This window comes from Palaemon carinicauda, chromosome 9 (assembly GCF_036898095.1).
Source record: "Palaemon carinicauda isolate YSFRI2023 chromosome 9, ASM3689809v2, whole genome shotgun sequence".
Classification (NCBI taxonomy): Eukaryota; Metazoa; Arthropoda; class Malacostraca; order Decapoda; family Palaemonidae; genus Palaemon; species Palaemon carinicauda.
The window spans coordinates 152,452,323-152,476,397 of record NC_090733.1 but is presented as its reverse complement, the minus strand read 5'-3'; the positions used below and the strand labels follow the sequence as shown (position 1 = coordinate 152,476,397).

The following is a 24,075-nucleotide window of genomic DNA, read 5'->3' as shown; positions in this document are numbered from 1 at the left end:
CTTCTATATGCCTTTCAAGTGGATCTGACGAACGAAATCTTTAACAAGATCCCGAAGGCATGTGCTAGACTTAGGCCCGCAGATCCTACGAAGCCCATTTCATGGTCTTTGGACAAGGTCCTACATTATGCTTCATCTGTGAACAATGAAGATTGTTCTCTCAAGGATCTAACCCAGAAGGTTATTTTCCTGTTCGCTATAGCCTCAGGGGCTAGAGTTAGTGAAATAGTAGCCTTATCAAGAAATGAGAGCCACATTCAGTTCACAGAAGTGGGTGAGCTGAATCTCTTTCCTGATCCAGCTTTTCTCACCAAGAACGAGCTACCCACTAAAAGATGGGGTCCCTGGAGAATCTGCCCTCTGAAGGAAGATGTCTCTCTATGCCCAGTAGTGTCTAAAGGTCTATCTTCGTAGAACTTCAGACTTCAGGGGAGGACAGCTCTCCAAAGGAGAAACCTCAGGATCAAACTTATCCCTAAAACAACTAAGGGCGAAGCTCACCCACTTCATTAGCAGAGCGGATCCTGACAGTACACCCGCAGGTCATGATCCGAGGAAGATTGCTTCATCACTGAACTTTTTACAGTATAAGGACTTTGAGCGTCTTCGCTCATGTACTGGATGGAAATCATCCAGTGTTCTACAAACACTACGCTAAGCAAGTCCATGAACTGAAGCATTATGTGGTGGCGGCAGGTAGTGTATTAAAACCTGTCGTCTAGTGCTGCGATGAACTGTTAATTGATTGGGACTATCAATTAGAAAAAAGGTGTTGACACTTCCAGTGTGATACCTTCTAAGTGAGTGTCACCATGGTGACACTAAGACTTCAAAATCTCTGGTGTGGAATTATACAGATAACACTTGTGCCATGTGTACATAGTACAGTGTTGATAGTATACAACATTACAGAATTTATATTGTGAAAATTTACCAAAATTTTCAGTTTTAGAGTGGCACTCATCATTTCTTCCCTTTCCGGGAGGGAAAAATATTTTCTGTATACATTGCACGTATAATTCCTTTAACACGTTACATTCATCACACTCGTATTCCATTTAGTCATTTATTCAAAATAAATGTCTATTAGAATGTAACTGCATCCTATTTCCCCCTGCAATTTGCACATTAAATATGCCAGAGTTCTCTTACCTATTTATTTACGTAAACCTCATATCAATGTATGCTTACAAACAATGGATATACTTGACACTTATATTGTTCCGACAATATATACAAACCGTGAGACCGTTTGTATATCTGGTGGATACTTGTTTGTTCATACAATATATGCTAACATTGAGACCCCTTTTCTACTGTCTAGTATGACTCTTCCCTGCAGGGGGCAGGAATCACTAACATTGTCTATGATTAGTGGTAATGACGGATAACGGTAACGTCATTTGTCTCAATGGTCCAGATGACCATAGAAAAATTGTCCCAAGGTTAAGGCACCTATGAAAATCCACAGATACAGTACTTTCTAGTTATTCTCTGGTAAACTTCCATCAGAACGACATGACTCGAGCCCAAAAAACGGATTTTGAGCGAAACGAAAAATCTATTTTTGGGTGATATAGCCATGTCGTCCTGATGGACCCACCCTCCTTTTCTATAGAAAAGGCCTTGGCAGGATACTTCCCGAAACTACTATATCTGAAGCACCATGCTCAATGCTACAAGGAATAACTGCCATCTTGAATATGGCGCCATCTAGATACTCAATAGTAGTATGGGAGAAAAGGTAACCCTGATAACGGCTCCCCTTCTATTTTTGCCACTCTTCCCCCCTCGAGGCGAAAACGCTATTCGGGGCGAAGATCGCTATGTGTCGTATCAAACATACATCCCAATTATGCGATATCCTTAATAGAATTTTAAGGATATTCGCGCCAGGAGTTAGAATTCTGGAGACATAAAGGTAAATTCTCTGGGAATATCACTGTAGTTCAAATATCCCTTGGAAGCTACTAATAGGAACTTTCCATCAGGATGACATAGCGATCTCACCCAAAAATAGATTTTTCGCTTCGCTCAAAATCCGTTTTTTATGGATATTTGTTTTATTGCTGATTACATAATAATTTTTTCAAAAGTTTGCTTTATTCTCCATTGTATTTCAATCTAAACCACCGAAATATTTTTCCATTCATTGTTAAGTGATTATAGAATAATTTTGAAAAAGAAATGTTACTGTATCTCTAAATAATGGTGAAGTACTGTGATTTTATATGTAAAAAAAACTTTATACTCATTGAAGTGACTATGTTAATCTGTTATAATTCCACAATAAAACGCTATCAAAAGATATAAAACTGCTCGTTAGTAATAATGAATTTTACGTTGTACAAAAATTTAATGGAAATACAATATCCATTTATTTCCTTTGACACAAAAAGTATTCTATAATTCATGATTATACTGTATGGTAAAGCACTGTGATTTATGTGTAAAAAAAACCTTTATATATTTATTGAAGTGACTATGTTATTCCGTAATAATTCCACGAAAAATAGCCATCGAAAGATATAAAACTACTCGATAGTAATACAGAAATGGAATTTACGTTATACAGAAATGTAATGAAAATATTCATTGGTTTCCTTGGCACAAGAAATATTCTATAATGTATAATTTATAAGGTATAAATACAATTAACAAATCTATACTGTATCAACAAAAAAAAACTTGACAAAAGATATATATAAAAGAGAGAGAGAGAGAGAGAGAGAGAGAGAGAGAGAGAGAGAGAGAGAGAGAGAGAGAGAGAGAGAGAGAGACGTAATATAAATCTAGTTCATTAGACATAAGGTTTGTTCGTTCATTTGTCATTCCACCTTGCAAGTGACTGTCACTGTCACTATGAACTGGATCATTCCTGTTTTAGCTATTTAACGAGCTTGGAAATAGACTGCGCATGTAAGAACATGACGAATACTGCTTAAAATGGCAATAAATGGAAATAATCACAATAGGCTAAATTTTACTCGTGAAAACATTGAACAATACTAATATGAAATATATAAAACATGATGATATTTTTGTAGAAATGATAGTTGATAAAAAAATTAATGAAATAAGAAATAGATAAATCTCATCTTTCGTCAACAATTTACATTACTGGTAAGTTTTCATCTCGTGGGTGTGACATATTAGAAAGCAGGGGGACTTTCTCTAGGATTTGAAGACTGAGACAACATATACAAACTATAAAATAGACATTACATAATCCTGAATAAGGACTGGAATTGCAAGTATTTTTTGTTGATGAGGTTAGATGTGAGTACACTAAAATAGACCTTATATAATCATGAAAAAGGACTAGAATCGCAATTATTTTGGGTGGTGATAAACAACACGTCTCCCAATTTGGGTATGATTATTTCAAAACATAAAAAGACCAAAATACCTCTTGCACATTTAGAAATAAAGACTAGAACCCCAACCTTATTGGTTGGCTGAAGTCAGGAGGAGGGGGGGCCAATATTAGGGAGAGGAGAGTTTTTTAGTGAAATTTCATGAGTGTGAACTTGTGTGCTATACTCTTTCATAACTTATAAAAATAATAATAATAATAATAACGACATTGACAAAATTTACCAACGCCATGGCATGTATTACCAGGCATGTTTTGACGTATAACAATATCATCAAAGCGAAGGGGTTAAATTCCTGGTTTGAGAGGAGTTAGTGCAAAATCATAACCTATGTCACCATAGTCAGGGTCACTGACATGTAATGTACCATTATATCTGGTTACATTAGTGATCTTGTTCTTAACTCGTAATTTATCGTAAATTAATTATATCTGGTTACATTAGTGATCTTGTTTTTAACTCGTAATTTATCGTAAATTATATACAGTAAACAAACACATGAAATTTACTTTACCAGACATAAATAAAAATACAAACAGGCATATGACTAAGCTGACAGTCAAGTTTGTGTGTTTTACTTAGATTAGAAATATAAAAGTACTGTAGTGTAATGACTTACCTTGAAAATTTTGAGTAGTCCATGAAAAGTATTACTTATTTTACCTCATACGGCAGTCCCACTGTATGTGCTGGAATGCCAGCATGTTGCACATTGTGCATGGTTCTATTATCATCTACATTGCTTAGTTGTAATATATCTAGAAATACGAAACTCTTCTTATTAATTAACAAATGAGAAACAAATATCCAATTTATCTTTATTAAACATAAACACTACATTTGAATATAAATCTACCATATATCACAAATCTTATTACTAGTAATATAAGAATATATTTCATATTTTTAAAGTATACCAGATCTCATAAAACAACAGAACTAAACCTCCAAAATGCAATCCCAATAAAAAAGTTAATTAACCTCTAGCCCAGGGACAATTCTTCTGGCCCTGTCATCCCAGTTAACTACATTACATCACAAGGTTATTTTATATTGAGATTATGTATGAATAAAAAAAAACATAATTATACTGAAATGTTAATGTTGAAGGTTTCATTCCTTCAGAGAGAGAATGAAAAAGGACAGACACAAAAACATATGGCCACTTTTCTAAATGGTGTGCAAAATACAACAGCTTTGATTTCACAGAAATAAACAGAGTTCCTTTAAACCTGACACGGAAGACCACAGAAAAACATTTATACACTGTTACAGACACCACACAAGTGAATGAGCCATCAACCATAGGACACAGTGTAGTAGGTCATTAGCTTGAACATCAAAATGTTATCAATTAACTTGGGATCTTAAACAAGGTGCTAACCACCCCGATTATTCTGTCTGCTTAATACTACCTCGAATCATTGTATACCAAAAGGAAACAAGTCTCACTTTGAAGTTTTAAAAAGCTTCTCAGAGTGCAACTGTTTGCCATTAACAAGTTAATTAGCTTTACTTGCTTGTTCAAATCTACGTTCCTTAAAAAATATTTGAGCTAGAAAACTTTCCTTGATAATTATGTGCAACGCTATCAGCTACAAAATGAGGTACAGAAAAAATTACACGGTAAGTGATAGTGGACGCTTTAAACGCCACTAAATCCCCAAATTATATAAATCTCAAATTTTAATTTGTAAACTAGTGTCGGGTAGGCTGTGGAAATTTTGCTTGTGTTTATTTCAATGATCTAATGATGCCTTAAATGGGCAGTAGTATAATTCTCATCCTTTAAGACTTTGCTAAAGACAAGTATAATTCTTATCAATTTGGGTTTCTGTAGAAGCAATACTGTTCAGTTGAGCATAGTCATTGTTGAATCATAATTCCCCTTAAGTGCACAAGGAGTATGAATAACAGAAAACATGGAATCTGTAACATTAACAGAATTCAAGAAGCAAAATTTTTGCTAACGAGATGCAATACACAAGGCAGAAAAAATTACAGGATACAAGGTTCCAATACATGCTAATGATCAATATTGCTCAATGAATAAAATTGTAATACTATTCAATATGACACTTATCATACAGTATATAGTTTAGTCAAACGCCTAGCTACTGAATTCTTACTTTTACTCTTAAAGGGGAAAAAATTAAAATCTTACAAGAGGAAAAATCCCTTTAAAAGATATTTATGTACAATTTACATTAGTTTTTATAATTTCATTGGCCAAACATATCATCAAGGTTATGGCAATTTTGCATTCAATGCACGTAAGAAAATAGTATGCACAAATATTGGGAGCAGCAGTACAGCTATAAAAAAATATTCATAAAGAGGTTTGGAGTGTAAAGATAAAACGGGTAGAACATAATTGGAAGACCAAATGAAATGGCATTAAAACATCACATCAGACAATCTCTTATCAAATAATGTTACGACACATTAGCTATACAACCTTCAAAAATCCTGATTAAGCTATAACTTCTAAAGTATCCTTACAGGTAGGTCAAAAATATTTAGCACCAGACCAAAATAAGAAAGAATATACTGCAACAAACTTATAAAGTAATTAGTATGTTTCCTAGCTATATAAACCCGAGTCCTTTAAAATAGGGAATGCTCCAGATGCCTTCTCTTCCTAGTTCATGCTATAATTTTTAAGAGGTCTGTTCCTGTGGGGGGAGGCAAAACTGGTCATAACAACAGGAGAAGCCTTGAGGACCAGGGTCGTGTTCCACAATGGGGGCTAAGACTAAGGGGTGGGCAAGACTGCTCGATGCTCCTAAAGAGCAAAGACAACTCCACCAAGAGGAGAGGTTAATACAGTACACTTTAGGTGAAAGACTGGCAGAGCTGTAGCCTTTAACAGCCAAGACTGAGCAGTGCTTCTCTTGACAAAGGGAGACGAGAAAATCTGTGATCTGTGCTGTAGACCTCTGATTGGAGAAATACCACTTCTATAAACCCAATCACTAAAGATGGCATACTTTCCTGGTATATAGCTGCAGAGGACCATCACAGATATCCAGATATATCCTACAGTCCCTTGCAAAAGACCTTCCACATGGAGATGCTGTACAGTATAGCCTCCAACCATAAAGATTAGTGGTACCTCTGAAGATGTGATGATAGAGATGTTTGGACCACTGGGGTAGGTCTCTCAGCTTCTTGACTAGAAATGCTAATAGATTGGGATAACACTAGGTCTGGCGTAATCAACAACTGTTTCATCAGCGGGCAGATCAGGCTGAACAGAGGAGAGGCAAAGGCATCCAGGTGATCTCACGGGTGTTGGAAGAAGTAAACACTGACCACGGGTCTGGAATGAGGGAACGCCTAATCACTGCAACTTGTCGACAGTCTGCTGGAAACTTTCAGCACATGTTGGAGTGCAGCGATTGCTTCTCACTCCAAAAACATGAAAACTCCCCGATTTAGTAAACAGCAAACCTGAAGGAGACCAAAGGGCTAACAATCTCTCTGGTAATTCATGGGCCTACCCAGAACAAAACTGGGAAGACTTAACCTTTTCACTCCTCAACGTAAATTCCCACCTACAGGAGGCAACGACCTACACTGGGTAACAAAGTTGATATTGTAACAATTATGCCCCTAATTAGTGATCTATCATCGGTTTATCAAACCTGAAGAAGAGTCTACAGTATATATTAGACTCAAAGTCTATACATCAGACTTGTAACCCTGCTTTGTTCCATTATTATACAGTACACGAAGCTTATATTACCATTCATACTAAAGGTTTAAGAAAAAGATTAAACCGCGTTCGATAGGACGCAACAGTACAGTCAGCCCCAATCTTCACCAGGGTTAAGTAACACAGAGACAGGCATGAAAAGTGCAATTTTGCAAATATTTGCCGCCCTAGGATTCGATAATTCCTAATCTAACAACTCACTGTCCATTGCCTTCGCTCAAATAATTAACACACTAAGTGCTGCCTAATATTGCTTTTACTTGGTTTGTAGCACAGTATAAGTAGTTTGTAATTAAATGAAGACATTTCATTAAGTGTATAGTACGTGCACACGTGTACACTACCTCCTGGACATGGTAAGGCTACAGTACGTAACAGTATAGTTGTCGTTGCCCTGACCGGAACTATAATTTTACCCGGTAGATATCATACACTTAGAGTAAAGTATAACAACGTAACATTGTTGTTCCTATCTAGTAATACAGTATAACACTCGCTGATACTGTACTGTAATAAATGTACAGTACTATCATTAAAGCTTAACTGTACTGCAAGTGTTCGCCCTTTTCCTTAGGACGACTATTTTGACAACTCATCGCACATGTAACCTACATTTACATTAAACAATACTATACATTACTCTAATATTGGACTGTGCAATATGTATACAATTCAAGATTAACTGAGTGAACATATTTCATGCAATGATTCCTAACCTTTTTCGTACAAAGTTCTACGCAGTTTTGAAGTATGATGCAACTCCTGATGCAGACATGGGCTATTTGAAATTGTCGTGCCGCGAGTATTTCTCGTGCATATTTGATTTTTCATTTAATGGGTTATTATAAACTGTTCTCTGTGTCGCAAAAAGGAAGCTGACTGTATGCCCATAGCCGTTGCAATCAAGGACAAAAGTGAAAGAGTCTTCACTAGTCAGGTTGGCGGGGCTACTCGTCCACACGCACCTACTGTCGTTAACTACCTTGTTAATAAATTCAACCACCATTCTATCTCTACTGAAGACATTCCCTATTTCAAAGGACAAAATGATATATGCGTAGGAACAACCTATACCTTACATAATTACTGGCAATATCTAATTGTTCTAAGGCCAATCCATACAATATGTGACTGATGATCAACTCCATAATTTCTCTTCACACCTACATCATGAGAATTCAATATACTTGAAAACAAGCTATATTTCCATATAAAATTCCATTTATGAACTACACCCAGATAGCAAATAAACAAAAATCAGCACTTCAGTAACAATTCTTAAAAAACTGGGTAAAATTTTAATATTTTTCTGGTAACAAATATTTACCTACATAAAATAAACATAAATCTTGGATGTTTCATGAGAAAATTATCACATCATGACTAAATAAAGAAATTTGTGATGTAACATTCATTAAAAACTAATTCTAATAACAGTAAGGCACAATGTGATTATTGAGGCACAATTAACAAGCTGTATCAACACAGCATCAGTTATGAACAATGATTTCATAGGAAGGACTTAGGAAGTCCAAACAGGAGATAGCCGTTTCACCAAATGAAAATTGGTTCATCTTATTCGTAAATACACATAGAAACACACAAAACACCAAGTACCCATCAAAGTAATACACAATTATTTTTTCGATTCAAAACAAGCAAATGATGAAGGGTCTAACTGCAAAAGCTATTACTGTACGATGCCTTCAAAATTTATGTATCTCACAGTCGATACATTAGATCTTAGCAAACACTGGAATTAGTAATACTGTACTGTGCTACAGAGTAGATTTGTAATGCAAACTGCAGTAGGGCTATTCTACAGACATTCAACATGCTGCATTATAGCCAATTAGTTGATAATCTTTATTATCAAAGCAAACGCTTTAACATAAATCACTAATAGCAAAGTAAAGTAAGTGCTCTACAAAGGATCAAGACCCAGCAAAACTTTGTATATACTATGGCTGTCTATGGCATTGATTTACACATTTATTTTTAAATGTTTTGACTGTCAATACCACCCTCAAATCTGGGAATCCACTAAAAAGATCATTATCAATTGCATATAATATACGGTAATTTCACAGCTGAGTAAGAACTTATATTTTCTTTTTACAACACTATAAACCACCAATACTTATACTGTACTACAGTACTTGGATAATCCAAGACTGAGAAGTAGCTACTGACATCAATGTAAATAGCACTTAATTTTCCCCATCCAGTAAGAATGCCATTTTCATAACTGTGGCTACAAAATCTAACACACACACATACACATGCACACACACCACGAGAGAGAGAGAGAGAGAGAGAGAGAGAGAGAGAGAGAGAGAGAGAGAGAGAGAGAGAGAGAGAGAGAGAGAGAGAGAGAGAGAGAGAGGGAGAGTGTGTGTGTGTGTGTGTGTTTGAGTTTATTAATCTTACATTCATTTTTATAAGATAACAGTGAAAAGTTAAGCAGGCTACTATTTTAGAATTCTTTAGGTCTGGATTCAAAATTATCTTAAATACCAGTATAAGAGGCCAATTTGCAATATCTATTACTGAAATAATAGAAAAAAAGTTAATTTTTAAGTTGAAAATTTGTCATTTTAGTTAGTTGAGTTTTATGTAAGACCATGATGAAACCAACCTCTCCATTTGGAATACAGATATTACATTTGGGGTTTCTTTGCTTTGTGAATGGGCCAAGTCACAAGCTAATCCACAACTGTGACTGCTGTTACATTAAGCACAGTGTCTCTCTTCTTTCTCATAAGCTCATTTGCAAATGGTTGAGCTACAAACAAATCTATATGTCGCTTGTAACATTTCTTCAGACCCAGTTGGATTGCTTTCTGTCTCGATAACTTGCTCCCTATTTTCCTTTAACTGAGATCACACTTCTTGCCTAATATATATGAACCCTATTAGTCAAAAATTATATTAAGTGCTCAAGGTAAGTTACTTATATAAAAAAATCACTAATGACACTTTCAGCAACCTTCTACCTGCACTTGCAAATGTTTCTGCTTTAATTTTTTTTATCAAAATGCTAAGTCAGATTCTACGTATCAAGTATTCCTTATTTCCTGAAACCTTTGTTGTTTTCAAAGGGGCAAGTCTGTTTCTTTTGAATTTAGGACCACTTCAACCTATCAAAACCCATGTTTAGTAAGGGTGTTAACATATCTGTTCCCAGATCTCTCACATCAGGAAATTGATATGTGATAAGGATAAGACTGTAAAAAGTCATCAATATCTTACACTGAAATTATATTACCATTATCAAAATGCCTAAATTAAAAAACTCAATTCACAAACAATTACTTAAGTCTTGGGTTAGTATTTTCTTTATGTGAAAGTCAATTGTGTGGCTCAACGTTAACGCCTTTAAATATTGAAGACCAGGGGAGAAACCAAAAATGGGACTTAATCCTCTCAAATGTAATACTGCCCTTTGAAGGATTAGAAGGCTAGAGAGAGAAAAGAGGCTGTAAGGAAGGATTATGAGAGAGGCAGCATCCCAAATACAATAAGGGCAACATACAGGTATGAAAAGGAGTTTCAAAACAAGTAATTTCCTAAAGAAGATTTTGCAATTTGAACATCTCTCCAACACAAATATGGAAAATGATGAAACAAAAATTAAGTTAACTGGGATGGAAGAAGTGACAAAAATCAAATCAAATCATCATACAAGTACTGAACCTCAGCTGACAAGATCACCATTCTGATATGCTATCAATAACAAAGTTGCTTGATGAAGACATTCAAGGCCGTGTGTAAATATCGACAAAGGACAACTGGGAGGCAAGAAATAATATAGATGGTTGGCTCATTAGTAAAGGCATGAACAGAAGAATAAGTAGCCAAGGTCACTGATAAAAAATATGGAAAGTGTGTGTGATAAAATGTTAATTCTGTGGGAAAACAATAATTGTAAAGAATTTGAGCATGTGGAAATTACTAAACATTACACAACGCAGCAAGAAAGGGCCAATAGGGGAGGGTGCCTGGTTTTAAATCGATGCCCCCCCCCCCCCCCCCCCCCCGATAAAACGTCTCTACAGATCACTGGCTGTTCTCCTTATTTTCTATTTTTTCTTTCTCTCTCTGTTTCTATATAAACTGGTGTATTTCAGAAATTATTTTCACTCTCTCTCCCCCTCAATTTCCCTTTTCCTCCAAACAAATACCTGTTCACATTGTAGATAACTGCCATAGCTTGACTATGAAAGTGGCTATATGGCAAGTATGATGCAGGAGAAAAGTCAATCAAGAGCATGTCCATGTCACAGAATGTGTAGCAGTACTGTCAGGCATATGTGTGGGTGGATCCTGGCTCATATGCCTTGTTTAGGATGGGGGGAAAACTTTATACTGTACAGAAAACATGCTTCAATGGTGGTTTGGAACAAAAGTTAGAATAATTTCAAATAGAATTTTGTAAATACAGCAATTTATATACAGTGAGAAAACAAAAGACAGAGAGTAAGGAGGTGGAGAGGGATAGGAGAAAAAAATGGGCAAGCTGGTGATCTGTGGAGATGTGGCATAACTGGGGGGAATCTATCTTGGAGATGTGGCATAACTGGGGGGAATCTATCTAAAACCAGAAGCTCTCCCCAACCGGCCCTTTCTTGCTGTGTTGAGTATAAAACAAATAACAGATTAGTGGATTTCTAAAAGAAAAAAAAAAGGAAAACTACGAAAACTTACTCATTTTAGCAGTACTGTACAGTATATACCTTAAACTTATTCGCATAAAATACAATGAATAAAATCTGTTTCTTGATATTTCCTGATAATGATGCCATAAAATATTTTGTCATCTTACAAAGCAAGGAAGCATCTGTAAATAGAAAATTTTCTCATAATACTGTAAAATGCACTTCATGGGTGATGGAGTATTTCAAGCTTGCTCTACTAAAGTGTGACGACTTTTATAACAAAAATAATTCTTTATCATAGAACATGACTAATGGACCTAGAGTAATTCCTCAAACACTGATAGTGGACAGTACTATACCCTTCAAGAGGCATGGCAGTTCTAAGCCACAGTTCTTAGAATTTTGGTCCCTTGACTTGCCGACATCTACTTGTATCCATAGCTAAAAGAAAAATTGGGACAAATGACGACACTGCCATGTAGTTGTGTATAAAGTAATTTCCAGTAATTTTTACAATTTCTTAGCCTAAGATATAACAGAATTTAGATCCATGCACAATCCAGTCACATATAATCAGACACAAAAATGTTATTTTCATTAGTAAAATAAATTTTTGAATATACTTACCCGGTGATCATATAGCTGTCAGCTCTGCTGCCCGACAGAAAAACCTAAGGACAAAATACGCCAGCGATCGCTATACAGGTGGGGGTGTACATCAACAGCGCCATCTGTCGAGTAGGTACTCAAGTACTCCATGTCAACACAGAACCAATTTTCTCCTCGGCCCACTGGGTCTCTATTGGGGAGGAAGGGAGGGTCCTTTAATCTATGATCACCGGGTAAGTATATTCAAAAATTTATTTTACTAATGAAAATAACATTTTTCAATATTAAACTTAGCCGGTGATCATATAGCTGATTCACACCCAGGGGGGTGGGTAGAGACCAGCATTATATGTTAACATTAAGAGCTAAGTATTTTGTATTTCATTTTAGCAGTTATTCAAAATAACAAACATAAAATTAATAAGTACCTGGTAAGGAAGTCGACTTGAACAATTACTCTGCCTTTTTAAGTACGTCTTCCTTACTGAGCCTCGCGATCCTCATAGGATGCTGAGCGACTCCTAGGAGCTGAAGTATGAAGGGTTGCAACCCATACAACAGGACCTCATCAAAACCTCTAATCTAGGCGCTTCTCAAGAAATGACTTTGACCACCCGCCAAATCAAGTAGGATGCGAAAGGCTTCTTAGCCTTCCGGACAACCCAAAAACAATAATAAAACATTTCAAGAGAAAGATTAAAAAGGTTATGGAATTAGGGAATTGTAGTGGTTGAGCCCTCACCCACTACTGCACTCGTTGCTACGAATGGTCCCAGAGTGTAGCAGTTCTCGTAAAGAGACTGGACATTCTTAAGATAAAAAGACGCGAACACTGATTTTGCTTTTCCAATAGGTTGCGTCGATTATACTTTGCAGAGATCTATTTTGTTTAAAGGCCACGGAAGTTGCGACAGCTCTAACTTCGTGTGTCCTTACCTTCAGCAAAGCTTGGTCTTCCTCATTCAGATGGGAATGAGCTTCTCGTATTAACAGTCTGATAAAATAGGATAAAGCATTCTTTGACATAGGCAAAGATGGATTCTTAACTGAACACCATAAAGCTTCAGACGGGCCTCGTAAAGGTTTTTAAATAGAACTTAAGAGCTTTTACAGGACATAAGAATCTTTCTAGTTCATTTCCAACCATGCGATAAGTTTGGAATATCGAACGATATTGGTCAAGGCCGAGAAGGCAGCTCGTGTTTGGCTAGAAAACCAAGTTGTAGAACATGTAGCCGTTTCGGATGAGAATCCGATGTTCTTGCTGAAGGCATGAATCTCACCGACTCTTTTAGCTGTGGCTAAGCATATCAGGAAAAGAGTCTTTAAGGTGAGATCTTTCAGGGAGGCTGATTGTAGCGGTTCGAACCTGTCTGACATAAGGAATCTTAGTACCACGTCTAAATTCCAACCAGGTGTAACCAAACGACGCTCCTTCGTGGTCTCAAAAGACTTAAGGAGGTCCTGTAGATCTTTATTGTTGGAAAGATCTAAGCCTCTGTGACGGAAGACTGATGCCAACATGCTTCTGTAACCCTTGATAGTGGGAGCTGAAAGAGAACGTTCTTTCCTCAGATACAAGAGAAAGTCAGCTATTTGAGTTACAGAGGTACTGGTCGAGGATACGGATACTGACTTGCACCAGTTTCGGAAGATTTCCCACTTCGATTGGTAGACTCTAAGGGTGGATGTTCTCCTTGCTCTAGCAAACGCTCTGGCTGCCTCCTTCGAAAAGCCTCTAGCTCTCGAGAGTCTTTCGATAGTCTGAAGGCAGTCAGACGAAGAGCGTGGAGGCCTTGGTGTACCTTCTTTACGCGTGGCTGACGTAGAAGGTCCACCCTTAGGGGAAGTGTTCTGGGAACGTCTACTAGCCATCGAAGTACCTCGGTGAGCCATTCTCTCGCGGGCCAGAGGGAAGCAACTAGCGTCAACCTTGTCCCTTCGCGAGAGGCGAACTTCTGCAGTACCTTGTTGACAATCTTGAACGGAGGGAATGCATATAGATCTAGATGTGACCAATCTAGTAGAAAGGCATCTATATGAACTGCTGCTGGGTCCGGGATTGGTGAGCAAAATATTGGGAGCCTCTTGGTCATCGAGGTTGTGAAGAGATCTATGGTTGGCTGGCCCCAGGTGGCCCAAAGTCTCTTGCATGCATCCTTGTGGAGGGTCCATTCTGTTGGAATTATTTGTCCCTTCCGACTGAGACAATCTGCCATGACATTCAAGTTGCCTTGGATGAACCTCGTTACTATTGAAATGTCTAGACCTTTTGACCAGGTGAGGAGGTCCCTTGCGATCTCGTACAATGTCAGAGAGTAGGTCCCTCCTTGCTTGGAGATGTACGCCAAAGCCGTGGTGTTGTCCGAGTTCACCTCCACCACTTTGCCTTGAAGGAGAGACCTGAAGCTTTTCCAGGTCAGACGTACTGCCAGTAGCTCCTTGCAGTTGAAATGCATTGTCCTTTGACTCGAGTTCCATAATCCCGAGCATTCCCTACCGTCTAATGTCGCACCCCAGCCTACGTCCGATGCGTCCGAGAAGAGAACGTGGTTGGTAGTCTGAACAGTCAGGGGAAGACCCTCTCTAAGGTTAATAAAGTCCTTTCACCAAGTCAGACAAGACTTTAACTTTCCGGAAACCGGGATCGAGACCGCTTCTAGCGTCTTGTCCTTTTTCCAGTGAAAAGCTAGATGGTATAGAAGAGGACGGAGGTGTAGTCTTCCTAGTGACACAAATTGATCCACGGATGACAGTGTCCCTACCAGACTCATCCACAGCCTGAATGGGCAGCGTTCCTTCTTCAGCATCTTCTGGATGGATAGCAGGGCTGGGGGCTGATCGTCTTGTTCAGCAACGTCCTCATCAGAGGGTTCCTCATCCGAAACTGATGAGGAAACGGCAACGGAGTGGGCAACGTCTGACTCGCTGAATCCGGTCGCACTGGTGGATGCGTGACGGAGCCGGACGCAATATCATGGCACTGCTGCACAGTCTGTGAACTGTCAACAACCATGGGTGCGCGAGGAAGTACAGCGTCAACCCGAAACTGTCTAGACTGCTGGGTTGTGCAGTCAACACCCTACCGGGTTGCTGAGGTTGACGCACTGCGTCACAACAAGTCACCTCTGCTGGTTGTTGAACGTCTTTCTAGTGACACACTGAACGTCAACAACCACCTCCGAGCGTCGCTTAACGTCAACGTGCGACTGGCAACCCACACTGGGTCGCATCGGTGGAGGAACCACCTCAACTGGCAGACGCGAGTAGGATACCTCAGCGCAACAGGGCGCACAACCAACCGGTTGGAAGGTTGTTGGCCAGAAGGTTCTTCTCCGCATTTAAGTCCTCTATCAAGGACACAAGCTTGGACTGCATGTCTTGCAGCAAAGCCCATTAAGGGTCTACGGGAGCAGGTGTGGCAACAGACGGGGTTAGCGACTGAGGCGGAACCATTTACCATCCCTGGAAGCCTTGTTATGTGTGACATAATAGTACAGCAAAACTTCAAAGGCTCGACAAAAGTTGAGAAGTTGACCTGTAAACAACTTGGAGCGTCTCCTGGCTAGGCGCCAGGGCGAGTCTACCAGAATTGAGAAGTCTATCTGGGCAGAGGCATGAACTTCCAAGCCGAGAACTTCTCTCGTGTCCTATCAGACTCTCGCTCTATAAGCCAGTTTAAAAAAAAGGGAAATCAAAGGCTGTATCCCTAAAACTCCTCCTGGTGCAAAAACCAGTCGCCTAGCCAACGTAACGCTCTCTAGGAGAGCGAGAGAGCACTAGCTTAACAACAACGGCTTCGAAGTAGCTAGGCCTAGTGTAAGTTCTGACGTTAGGCGAACGAGGAGCAGCAGTTACAAGATCCGGACGAAGATCCTTAAAAAAATCATCATGATTTAATTAAAGTCCATAGGAGGCTAAGCAGCTTAAGGCTCCTCTCCAAATGACAGAGTCCTCAAAGGAATATCAGTAGGAGGGAGAACAGCACTTTCTCATCTACAGGAACCTTGTCCGATAAAAGCTAGGTTATCTCAGTGAGTCTCTCACTGGTGCATTAGTAGCAGACCAGAAGGCAACGTCATGTAACTGCTTGACAGTCTGTGAACTGTCAACAACTGAACTGTCAACCAAAACAGGTGCGTGAGGACATACAGCACTGGTGCATTAGTAGCAGACCAGAAGGCAACGTCATGTAACTGCTTGACAGACTGTGAACTGTCAACAACTGAACTGTCAACCACAACAGGTGCGTGAGGACATACAGTGTTCACTCGAGACTGCTTTGACTGTCTATACTGAGCAGTCAAAACAACTCTAGAATGCGGAGGTTGACGCACAGCGTCAAAACAAAGCAACTTAACTCCACCCTCCTGATGTTGTGGTAACTCACGAACGTCAACGGAGGGTAGCGTGCGTCTGTGAACGTCAACGTGCGGCTGGCAGGGTACACTGCGCATGGGTGGTGGAACTCTCACCGGCGGAGTGCGGGAGCAGGTAGCGTCAGCGTCTACTGTACGCACAACCGTGGTTGGTTGTAGGCTAACGGGTGCAGCGTCAACCTTCTCCGCACGATACTCCTGCATAAAAGATGCTAACTGTGTCTGCATAGACTGTAGCAAAGACCACTAGGGTCTACAGTAGCAGGTGCGGCAACAGACGGTGTTACTGCCTGTTGCGGTACCGCTTTGCCTCTCTTAGGAGGTGAGCAGTCGTCGGAAGACTGCAGCGAGTCCGAACTGACCCAGTGGCTACAACTGGGCCGTTGGACTTGCGCGGAAGGGACCGACTTGCGCTTAATAAGCTGCGAGACCTTGGTCCATGGTTTCTTACGAGAAACCTCTTCCGCAGACGAGAAGTAAATGGGCTCTCTCGTCTTTGTGTGGGTGGGGCGATCTTGGGTAGATACGCCCGAAACCACGGAGGGAAACGTCTGTTCGTTGATCAAGGCCTGACGAACCCATAAGTCGTTCGACATTACTTCTCCCCTGGGCTTGGGAGCTTGCAAGAGGTCCCGGACTAGGTGAACGACAGGCACGAACAGACGAACCCTCGGACGCAACACTGTAACACTTTGCGCATATCACTTTATCACTTCGATTTTCTGTTTTGCACTTATTTCACTGAAATCGAAACTTTTACTGATTTCTACCTGAAACACGCAATTCTACCCTTCATTAAAAGGTAGTAATTGCGAAAACAGTCGTATAATGCAGCTCATTAATACTAGCAAAAACAGAAAACATATATAAAGATAAAGAATTCAGTGGCTGGGAAAGAGACTAAACACTAGTTCAAATAAACTACGTTTACAATCTCTCACCGCACATAGCCTGGGGACAAGAATAAAACCCTAGAAACGTTTTACCTTCTTCCCCGTACAGCGACTAGGGAGGAGAGTAACACGAGAACAACGTTACCCGCTTGAACGGAACGTTTTTTCTCCTCTCTCTCCCTCCGTCTCTATCTCTCTCTCTCTTTCTCTCTTGATTTCGCACCTGAGAGAAGAGCCCAATTATATATCGTCAAAAAAACATGTTATTTGGCTAAAGGAAAAAACTGAAAGGTTTTCCAAATAAAAAGTTCCTTTAATTTAGAATTTAAACCGTTTAAGTTAAGAAAGAATGAACGAAACGTTAGAATCGATTTACTCTTACTGCAAAGTGAAACCGTGATACACTCTCTCTCTATCGTAACGATAGAGCGCATGTTGAACGTCCTGAACGTCAACAACTGCGTAGTCTAAAAAAACTAAACGTTAGTTCATCTTTGAAAACAGTACGAAGACTATCAAAGAAATTCTTTCATAAAACATTAAATTTAAAAAGTTTTAAATTCTTTAAAGGCTAAATACGATATAACGGGCTCAACGTTGATTAACTTCGGTTCCAAGTTAGGACCGCCTACTATCAGGAAAGGTCGCATATAAACAAAACATAAAACTTTATTTTATATGTTTATAATAAATGGAAAGTTAATCGAAGAGGCCTAATAAAGGCGGAGAGATATAAAATATATAGATCTATAACGTGTTAAGCAAAATTACTAAAAACCTAAACACACTTCCGTCTAAGGGAAGGGTCGGCCATTTAAAAGTGAAAGAGAGTCCATACTCTCTTTGTCACCATAATTAAATCTATCCAAAACGAGTTCAAGTTTTGAGATGGAGATAAAACCCCTGCATAGCGAAAGCTCAAAACTAGAATAGTGTACTTCACCAAATAGTTGTGAAAACAAATCCAGTTAGTAACAGCGTATTTAGTAGGTCTTGCCAGTGGCACGACAGAGAGAAAATTGGTTCTGTGTTGACATGGAGTACTTGAGTACCTACTCGACAGATGGCGCTGTTGATGTACACCCCCACCTGTATAGCGATCGCTGGCGTATTTTGTCCTTAGGTTTTTCTGTCGGGCAGCAGAGCTGACAGCTATATGATCACCGGCTAAGTTTAATATTGAAAAAACACTTTAATTGATGTACGTATTACAATTTCTTACCCTAAAATGTAACAATTTTATGCTACGTAATCTGTAGTATCTACAAAAATTTCTATGATCAAGATACATAAAAATTTAATTCCTGTGCAGTATTACCTTTAGTTCTGACTTATTCTCCAGTGCCAATGACTGCCCTAGATTCCTGCATCATGAAAACAGCCTTTTCTAAAGCTGTAAGGAAGGAGTATGCCGAGAGAGAAGCATCTGGGGGAGCAGCCAGACCTATTTCATCTTCCTCTTCACCTGGCAAGCAATACTGCACAATTAATGCTGTCACCGTTAAACTACCAGGTGGATCCTGCAAAAGAAATGTTTAAATCTTCATCAATAATTCTTTATCTAAAGTTTAGATTTCAAAATAACTGTACATTCCAATACATTAACCCCTTCGCTACTATAATATCCTTATGCTGTATGTCAAAAACTAGCCTCGTGATACAGACGGTGACATCCAGATACGTCATCATTATTATTATCACCATTATTACAAGCTAAGGTACAAATATAAACCATGTGGAGGTTAAAATTACTCGTATAACACTCATATCCTACCAGAATATAGCACATGGTCATATGTCACACACAGTTCACACTCGGGAAATTTCACTAAAAAATCTCCTCCTCTCCCTAATATTAGCCCCTCCTCCTCTTTTCTTCAGTTAACCAACAGTCTTTGGGATTCTAGCCTTTACGTGTAGTTATTTCTGAACTGAATCCTAAACAAAAGTTTTAGCTTGACTAGATCAATACGTGTAAATTTTTTTTTAGCTCAAATACATTGGATCAAACTACAACTATATCATAGCTTGACTCTGTTACATGAGAATATCCAAGTATATGAGAAACAAAAATACACTAAAAATTATCCACCATTACAATGGAACTATCACTTACCTATTTCAGTATTACCATACCTATTTTACCCCACTAACTTTATACAGTATTCCATGTTACCTTTGGTAAAAAGAGTAATCCATCATGGGACTCTGCAAACCAAATAAGCCTGCATAAAATGCGTCGATCATAAACCCAGGATAAAAATCTAAGAAACTGGTATGACAACAAAAAAGCAGTAGAAAACTTTACACACCCAAGACAATCCTGGACCAAGGCAATCGTATTGAATCATAAACACCAATGATGAAGGCAGATATATCCTAAATTATTACTGAATGCAAAAAAAAGCCAAAGTATCTCTCATATAAAGGACAAAGGATTGTGACAACTTCAACGACTAGGATCAGAGGCAGTATTCAGACTACAGTATCATAGCCTAACTCTGTAACCTAAGAATATGCGAGAGATTGAGAAACATCAATAAATACTCAAAACCTTGATCTACCATAACTCTAGAACTATCACTAACCTATTCCAACACTACCATACCTATATTACTCTTCACTTTGGTAAAAAGAGTAATTCTGCATGGGACTCTGCAAACCTGCCAAGCCGATCGTAATTCACAGATAAAGGCCTAAGAAACTTATCAAACAAACACTAGTAAACTTTGGAAACATACCCAAGATAGTCCTACACCAAACCAATTATCGCATGTTGAACTATAAACACAAATGAGGGCAGATATATCCAAAATTATTATTGAACACAGAAAAAGCCAAGGTATCTCTCAGAGAATAAAGAATTGAGGTAACAACAACAACTAGACCCTGAGGTAGTATCTATGGAGATCAGATATCATGAGGCAAGGGCAAAATTGTCCTATTATAGTTTTATTGTTAAGTCAAGAAATTCTCGCTTTCAAGTTAATAGCACTATGAATTTCCAGTAAGGGTTTTTGAAATAATTCGTTTTTACATTTGCTAAGAACTAACGACTGATTAGGTGTTACGAAAGATGTTCCAGTCATTCATATATGCTAGCATGAATGATGGGGCATAATTATGGACAGTAGTCATAAAACTCCACAAACTCAAGTATTGTACTGTACAGCAATATACAACACATTAATTGATGCAACTACCTGTTCTCTTCCCACAACATGTAGACCAGTTACACGGTGCATTGGTATGGCGAGAGGAGCTAGCCCATCATCAACTGATCCTGCAATTATCAAGTGTCGGTGATCTGGGGAAAGACGGCAATGCACAAGTGTTGTCTCTTCGGTGTTGGACGGAAGAGCTTGAGTTAGAATGGCCCCTGTGAAAATGAATAAATAAAAAATTATGAATACTGTATTATATTTGTGAACATAAAAGTATAAATTCCACGTGGATAAAATATCCAGCTCATTACTGTACTTGCTATGGAAGAAAAGTAATAGTAGTTTAAATCGTTAACAAGGTACCCAACGACAAGTGGTGAGCAAGGGCGCGGAGACCTGCACCTTGACCTGTCAGAAGCTCTTCACTTACATGACCTTGAAAGTTTGACTTACAGGACTCAGGTTTGTATAGCTAGGTAAAATGACAAATTTGAAAGCAATTTGTATTTTTCCTAACGATACAAACCTTGAGCCATTCATTAGGGATATGCTTTCGGCAAAGCTGGAAGACTAGCCCTAAGACTTTTAGCGAGGTATAACTACCCCATTGCTAGTTAACGGGGGGAGGGTAGCCAGCTACCTGAGTCACACACACACCAGTGTTGTCTCCCAGTGTTGTCTCATCACTTTTGATTGCAGGCAGGCCTTACAGGAAGACAGGTGATGGCAGGCCAAATTTGTATAAAGAGATCAAGGTTTGTTATCTTAAGGAAAAATACAAATTGCTCTCAAATTTCTCATTTGTTCCGACACCAAATACAAACCATTTCGCTCTTTACTATTAATGAATTGCCCCTTAGGAAGGTGGAAGTCCAAACCAACTGGCTGGTTTATGAACCTGGGTTATCACGTATGTGCTTCGCACGTAACAAGAAAAAGCCCTGACACCTGGCTAAATTTCATGCAATGCACAGTTACCGGCCTATGCAATCTGTATGATTGTGTGATACTAGCAGTGTGACTAGTCTAGGTAGGAATTCTCAGAAACGTAGGAATCTTTGAACCAACCATAGATGTTACCCAATCCCACCTCGCCAAGGAGTATGGGGAGGTAACAAGTATTATTTCTATACTAGGTTTCACAAGGGAAAGGGATTTACCTGCAGATAGATGAGGCCAGCTGGCAGAGGACCATAGGTGCTGTTCCCCATGAGAGGGGAAGATGAAAGAAAGAAAAAGCCAGTCATTCTTAACATTCATCCCAGACTAATCCCGGGTAACTCTGCCTTCAACCCTCCGCTACTTGTCCAACAAGGAGCCTGAGGTACTTAAACTACTTATTGTACAGCCACCACAGGGCCAAGGGAGAACGTCTCCATGTTCCTGTGGGCCACGTCTTGCAGGTAGTGGGCAGGGAAGGACGTTCAACGCTTCCACACCCCCGCTTGTATGACCTCCATCACAGAATAGTTTCTCTTGAATGCTAGAGATGTGCTTATGCTCCTAACATCATGATCTCTGGGTTGTTTTTTCAGAGGAGGAACGGGATTCAGTGCTACGTCTATGACTTTGCGGATCCAAGCAGAGATGGTGCTGACACTCGGTGGCGAGCTACTACTCTCCTCGTGAAATACGTAAAAATTACTTATTAGGGACAGTAACTATTGATCTGGATCATCGGTCATATTATAAAGACTCCCAATTCAGATGGGCCCGAATCTAGGATCTGCTATTCCTGCATTTTGAGTCTTGGTAATAAACTTAGGGATGAAGCCAAGCATTACCTCCGCCCATCCCCTTGAATCGGAGACATCGTAGGAAAGGCCGTTAAGTTCACCAACACTCTTGATCGAAGACAATGCAAGTAGGAAAACTGTCTTAACAATAAGGTAACGATCAGCTGCCTAGCATAATAGTTCGTAGGGAGCACCCTTCAGGGACTGAAGAAACACAAATCCCGTTCCATAGAGGAGGTCTGACTTCCAATTGAGGGGAGGTAAGCTCAAAACTCAATATGAGGAGAGACAACTCCAACAAAGATGAAACATTAACTCCTCTCAGCCTTCAGGCAAGGTTCAAGGCTGAACAGTAGCCTTCCACTGCCGAGACCGAGAGGAGCTTTTCCTCCCACAGGTATACAAGGAACTCCGCTATTGCTGGAATAGTGCCATCGAGGGGAGAGATACCACTTTCACGACTCAAGGGTTTGGCCACAACTATTCCAAAAAAGCCAAGGCCCCTAACAGAACCTACGAGCTGTGACAGATAATCCTGTGAATCAATCCTCCACATTCCCACTGACAGCTACACGGGAATCCCAGGAAGGAAGATGTAGCCACCTGCACTGACAAGAATGGGGAAGCCAAAGCATTACTTCTCTTCAAAACCTAGTTGGCCCACTGGTTGCTGGCTGGAGCCAGGAAAGTCACTCTCTTCCCACTTCTCCAGACTCCGGGTTTGATAACCTCACTGACTTGGCGAAGTACATCACTGCACCTGACCATTGGGCAAGCCAGGAGACCACTTAGAAGGTGGCCATGGTCGACAAACCATGGCATCTGAGTCAGAGGCTGAGAAGGCCGTGCCCTCTGCCTTGAATTGCACTGACAGTTCAACCCAAGAGGTGCTGACGTAGCAAATTGGCAAAGAACCTTTCTTTCTTGAGAGTGGAAGGGGCCATGATCTAGTATGACTGACTGGAAGCTAGAGTTCTCAGATCCCCAGACTTAAATGTCAATTCAACCCATGGCGAAACTAGTCAGGTCCACCTGGGGCCAGGGCAACTTCAGGAGGGGCACCAAAGTGTTGCTCAATGACCGAGGCACTTCGCAAAGGCGAAGGCAAGGTAGCCTCCCTTCAACTGTTGCACCCACAAATGAGTACAGTACAGTAATACATAAAGTCATCCACCAAGGAACACTCTGACTTGGGATTGTCTGCCTCCGTCGGCACCAGTCCAAGGTCCAATGTCTTAGGGGCAGACGATTCCCAAGTACCCTCCTACCCAGCCAGAGAAGAGAGTGCAGCAGCTTACTACAGGGATTCATTTGCGTCCCATGAATACAATTGTTCTGGCAACAAAATCAGGGACTGAAGAAGGCCCAGGAAGTCCACCAACAGCAGGGGAAGAATCTGACATTGCATATAGTACATTCGAATCTCATGCTTCACAAAACCATAGCAATCAACAGCCAGCATTCACTTCCTGAAAGATAAGGAAAATGCAGTAATAAGTTTGATAAGGGCACAACAGTACATCTGTACTTATTACGGTAAA

At 39.7% G+C, this 24,075-nt stretch overlaps 1 protein-coding gene across 2 annotated transcripts in view; it reads right to left on the bottom strand.

Annotated features, from left to right (window-relative positions):
* Nucleotides 1–11,122: 11,122 nt before the first annotated feature.
* LOC137647298 (zinc finger FYVE domain-containing protein 21-like) overlaps nt 11,123–24,075 on the bottom strand; it is a 37,726-nt gene continuing 24,773 nt past the window's right edge. The window contains exons 4-7 of one of the 2 annotated variants that reach the window (XR_011045575.1): nt 20,838–21,013; nt 18,953–19,154; nt 12,113–12,194; nt 11,123–11,935 (exon numbers count right to left, since the gene is read on the bottom strand). Coding sequence is in view for 1 of the 2 variants with exons in the window: in XM_068380690.1 (XP_068236791.1) it covers nt 18,966–19,154; nt 20,838–21,013 (365 nt within the window). In the remaining variant the exon portion in view is untranslated. Of the gene's footprint in view, nt 12,195–18,952; nt 19,155–20,837; nt 21,014–24,075 lie in introns of both variants that reach the window. The other variant, XM_068380690.1, reaches the window with a different exon arrangement.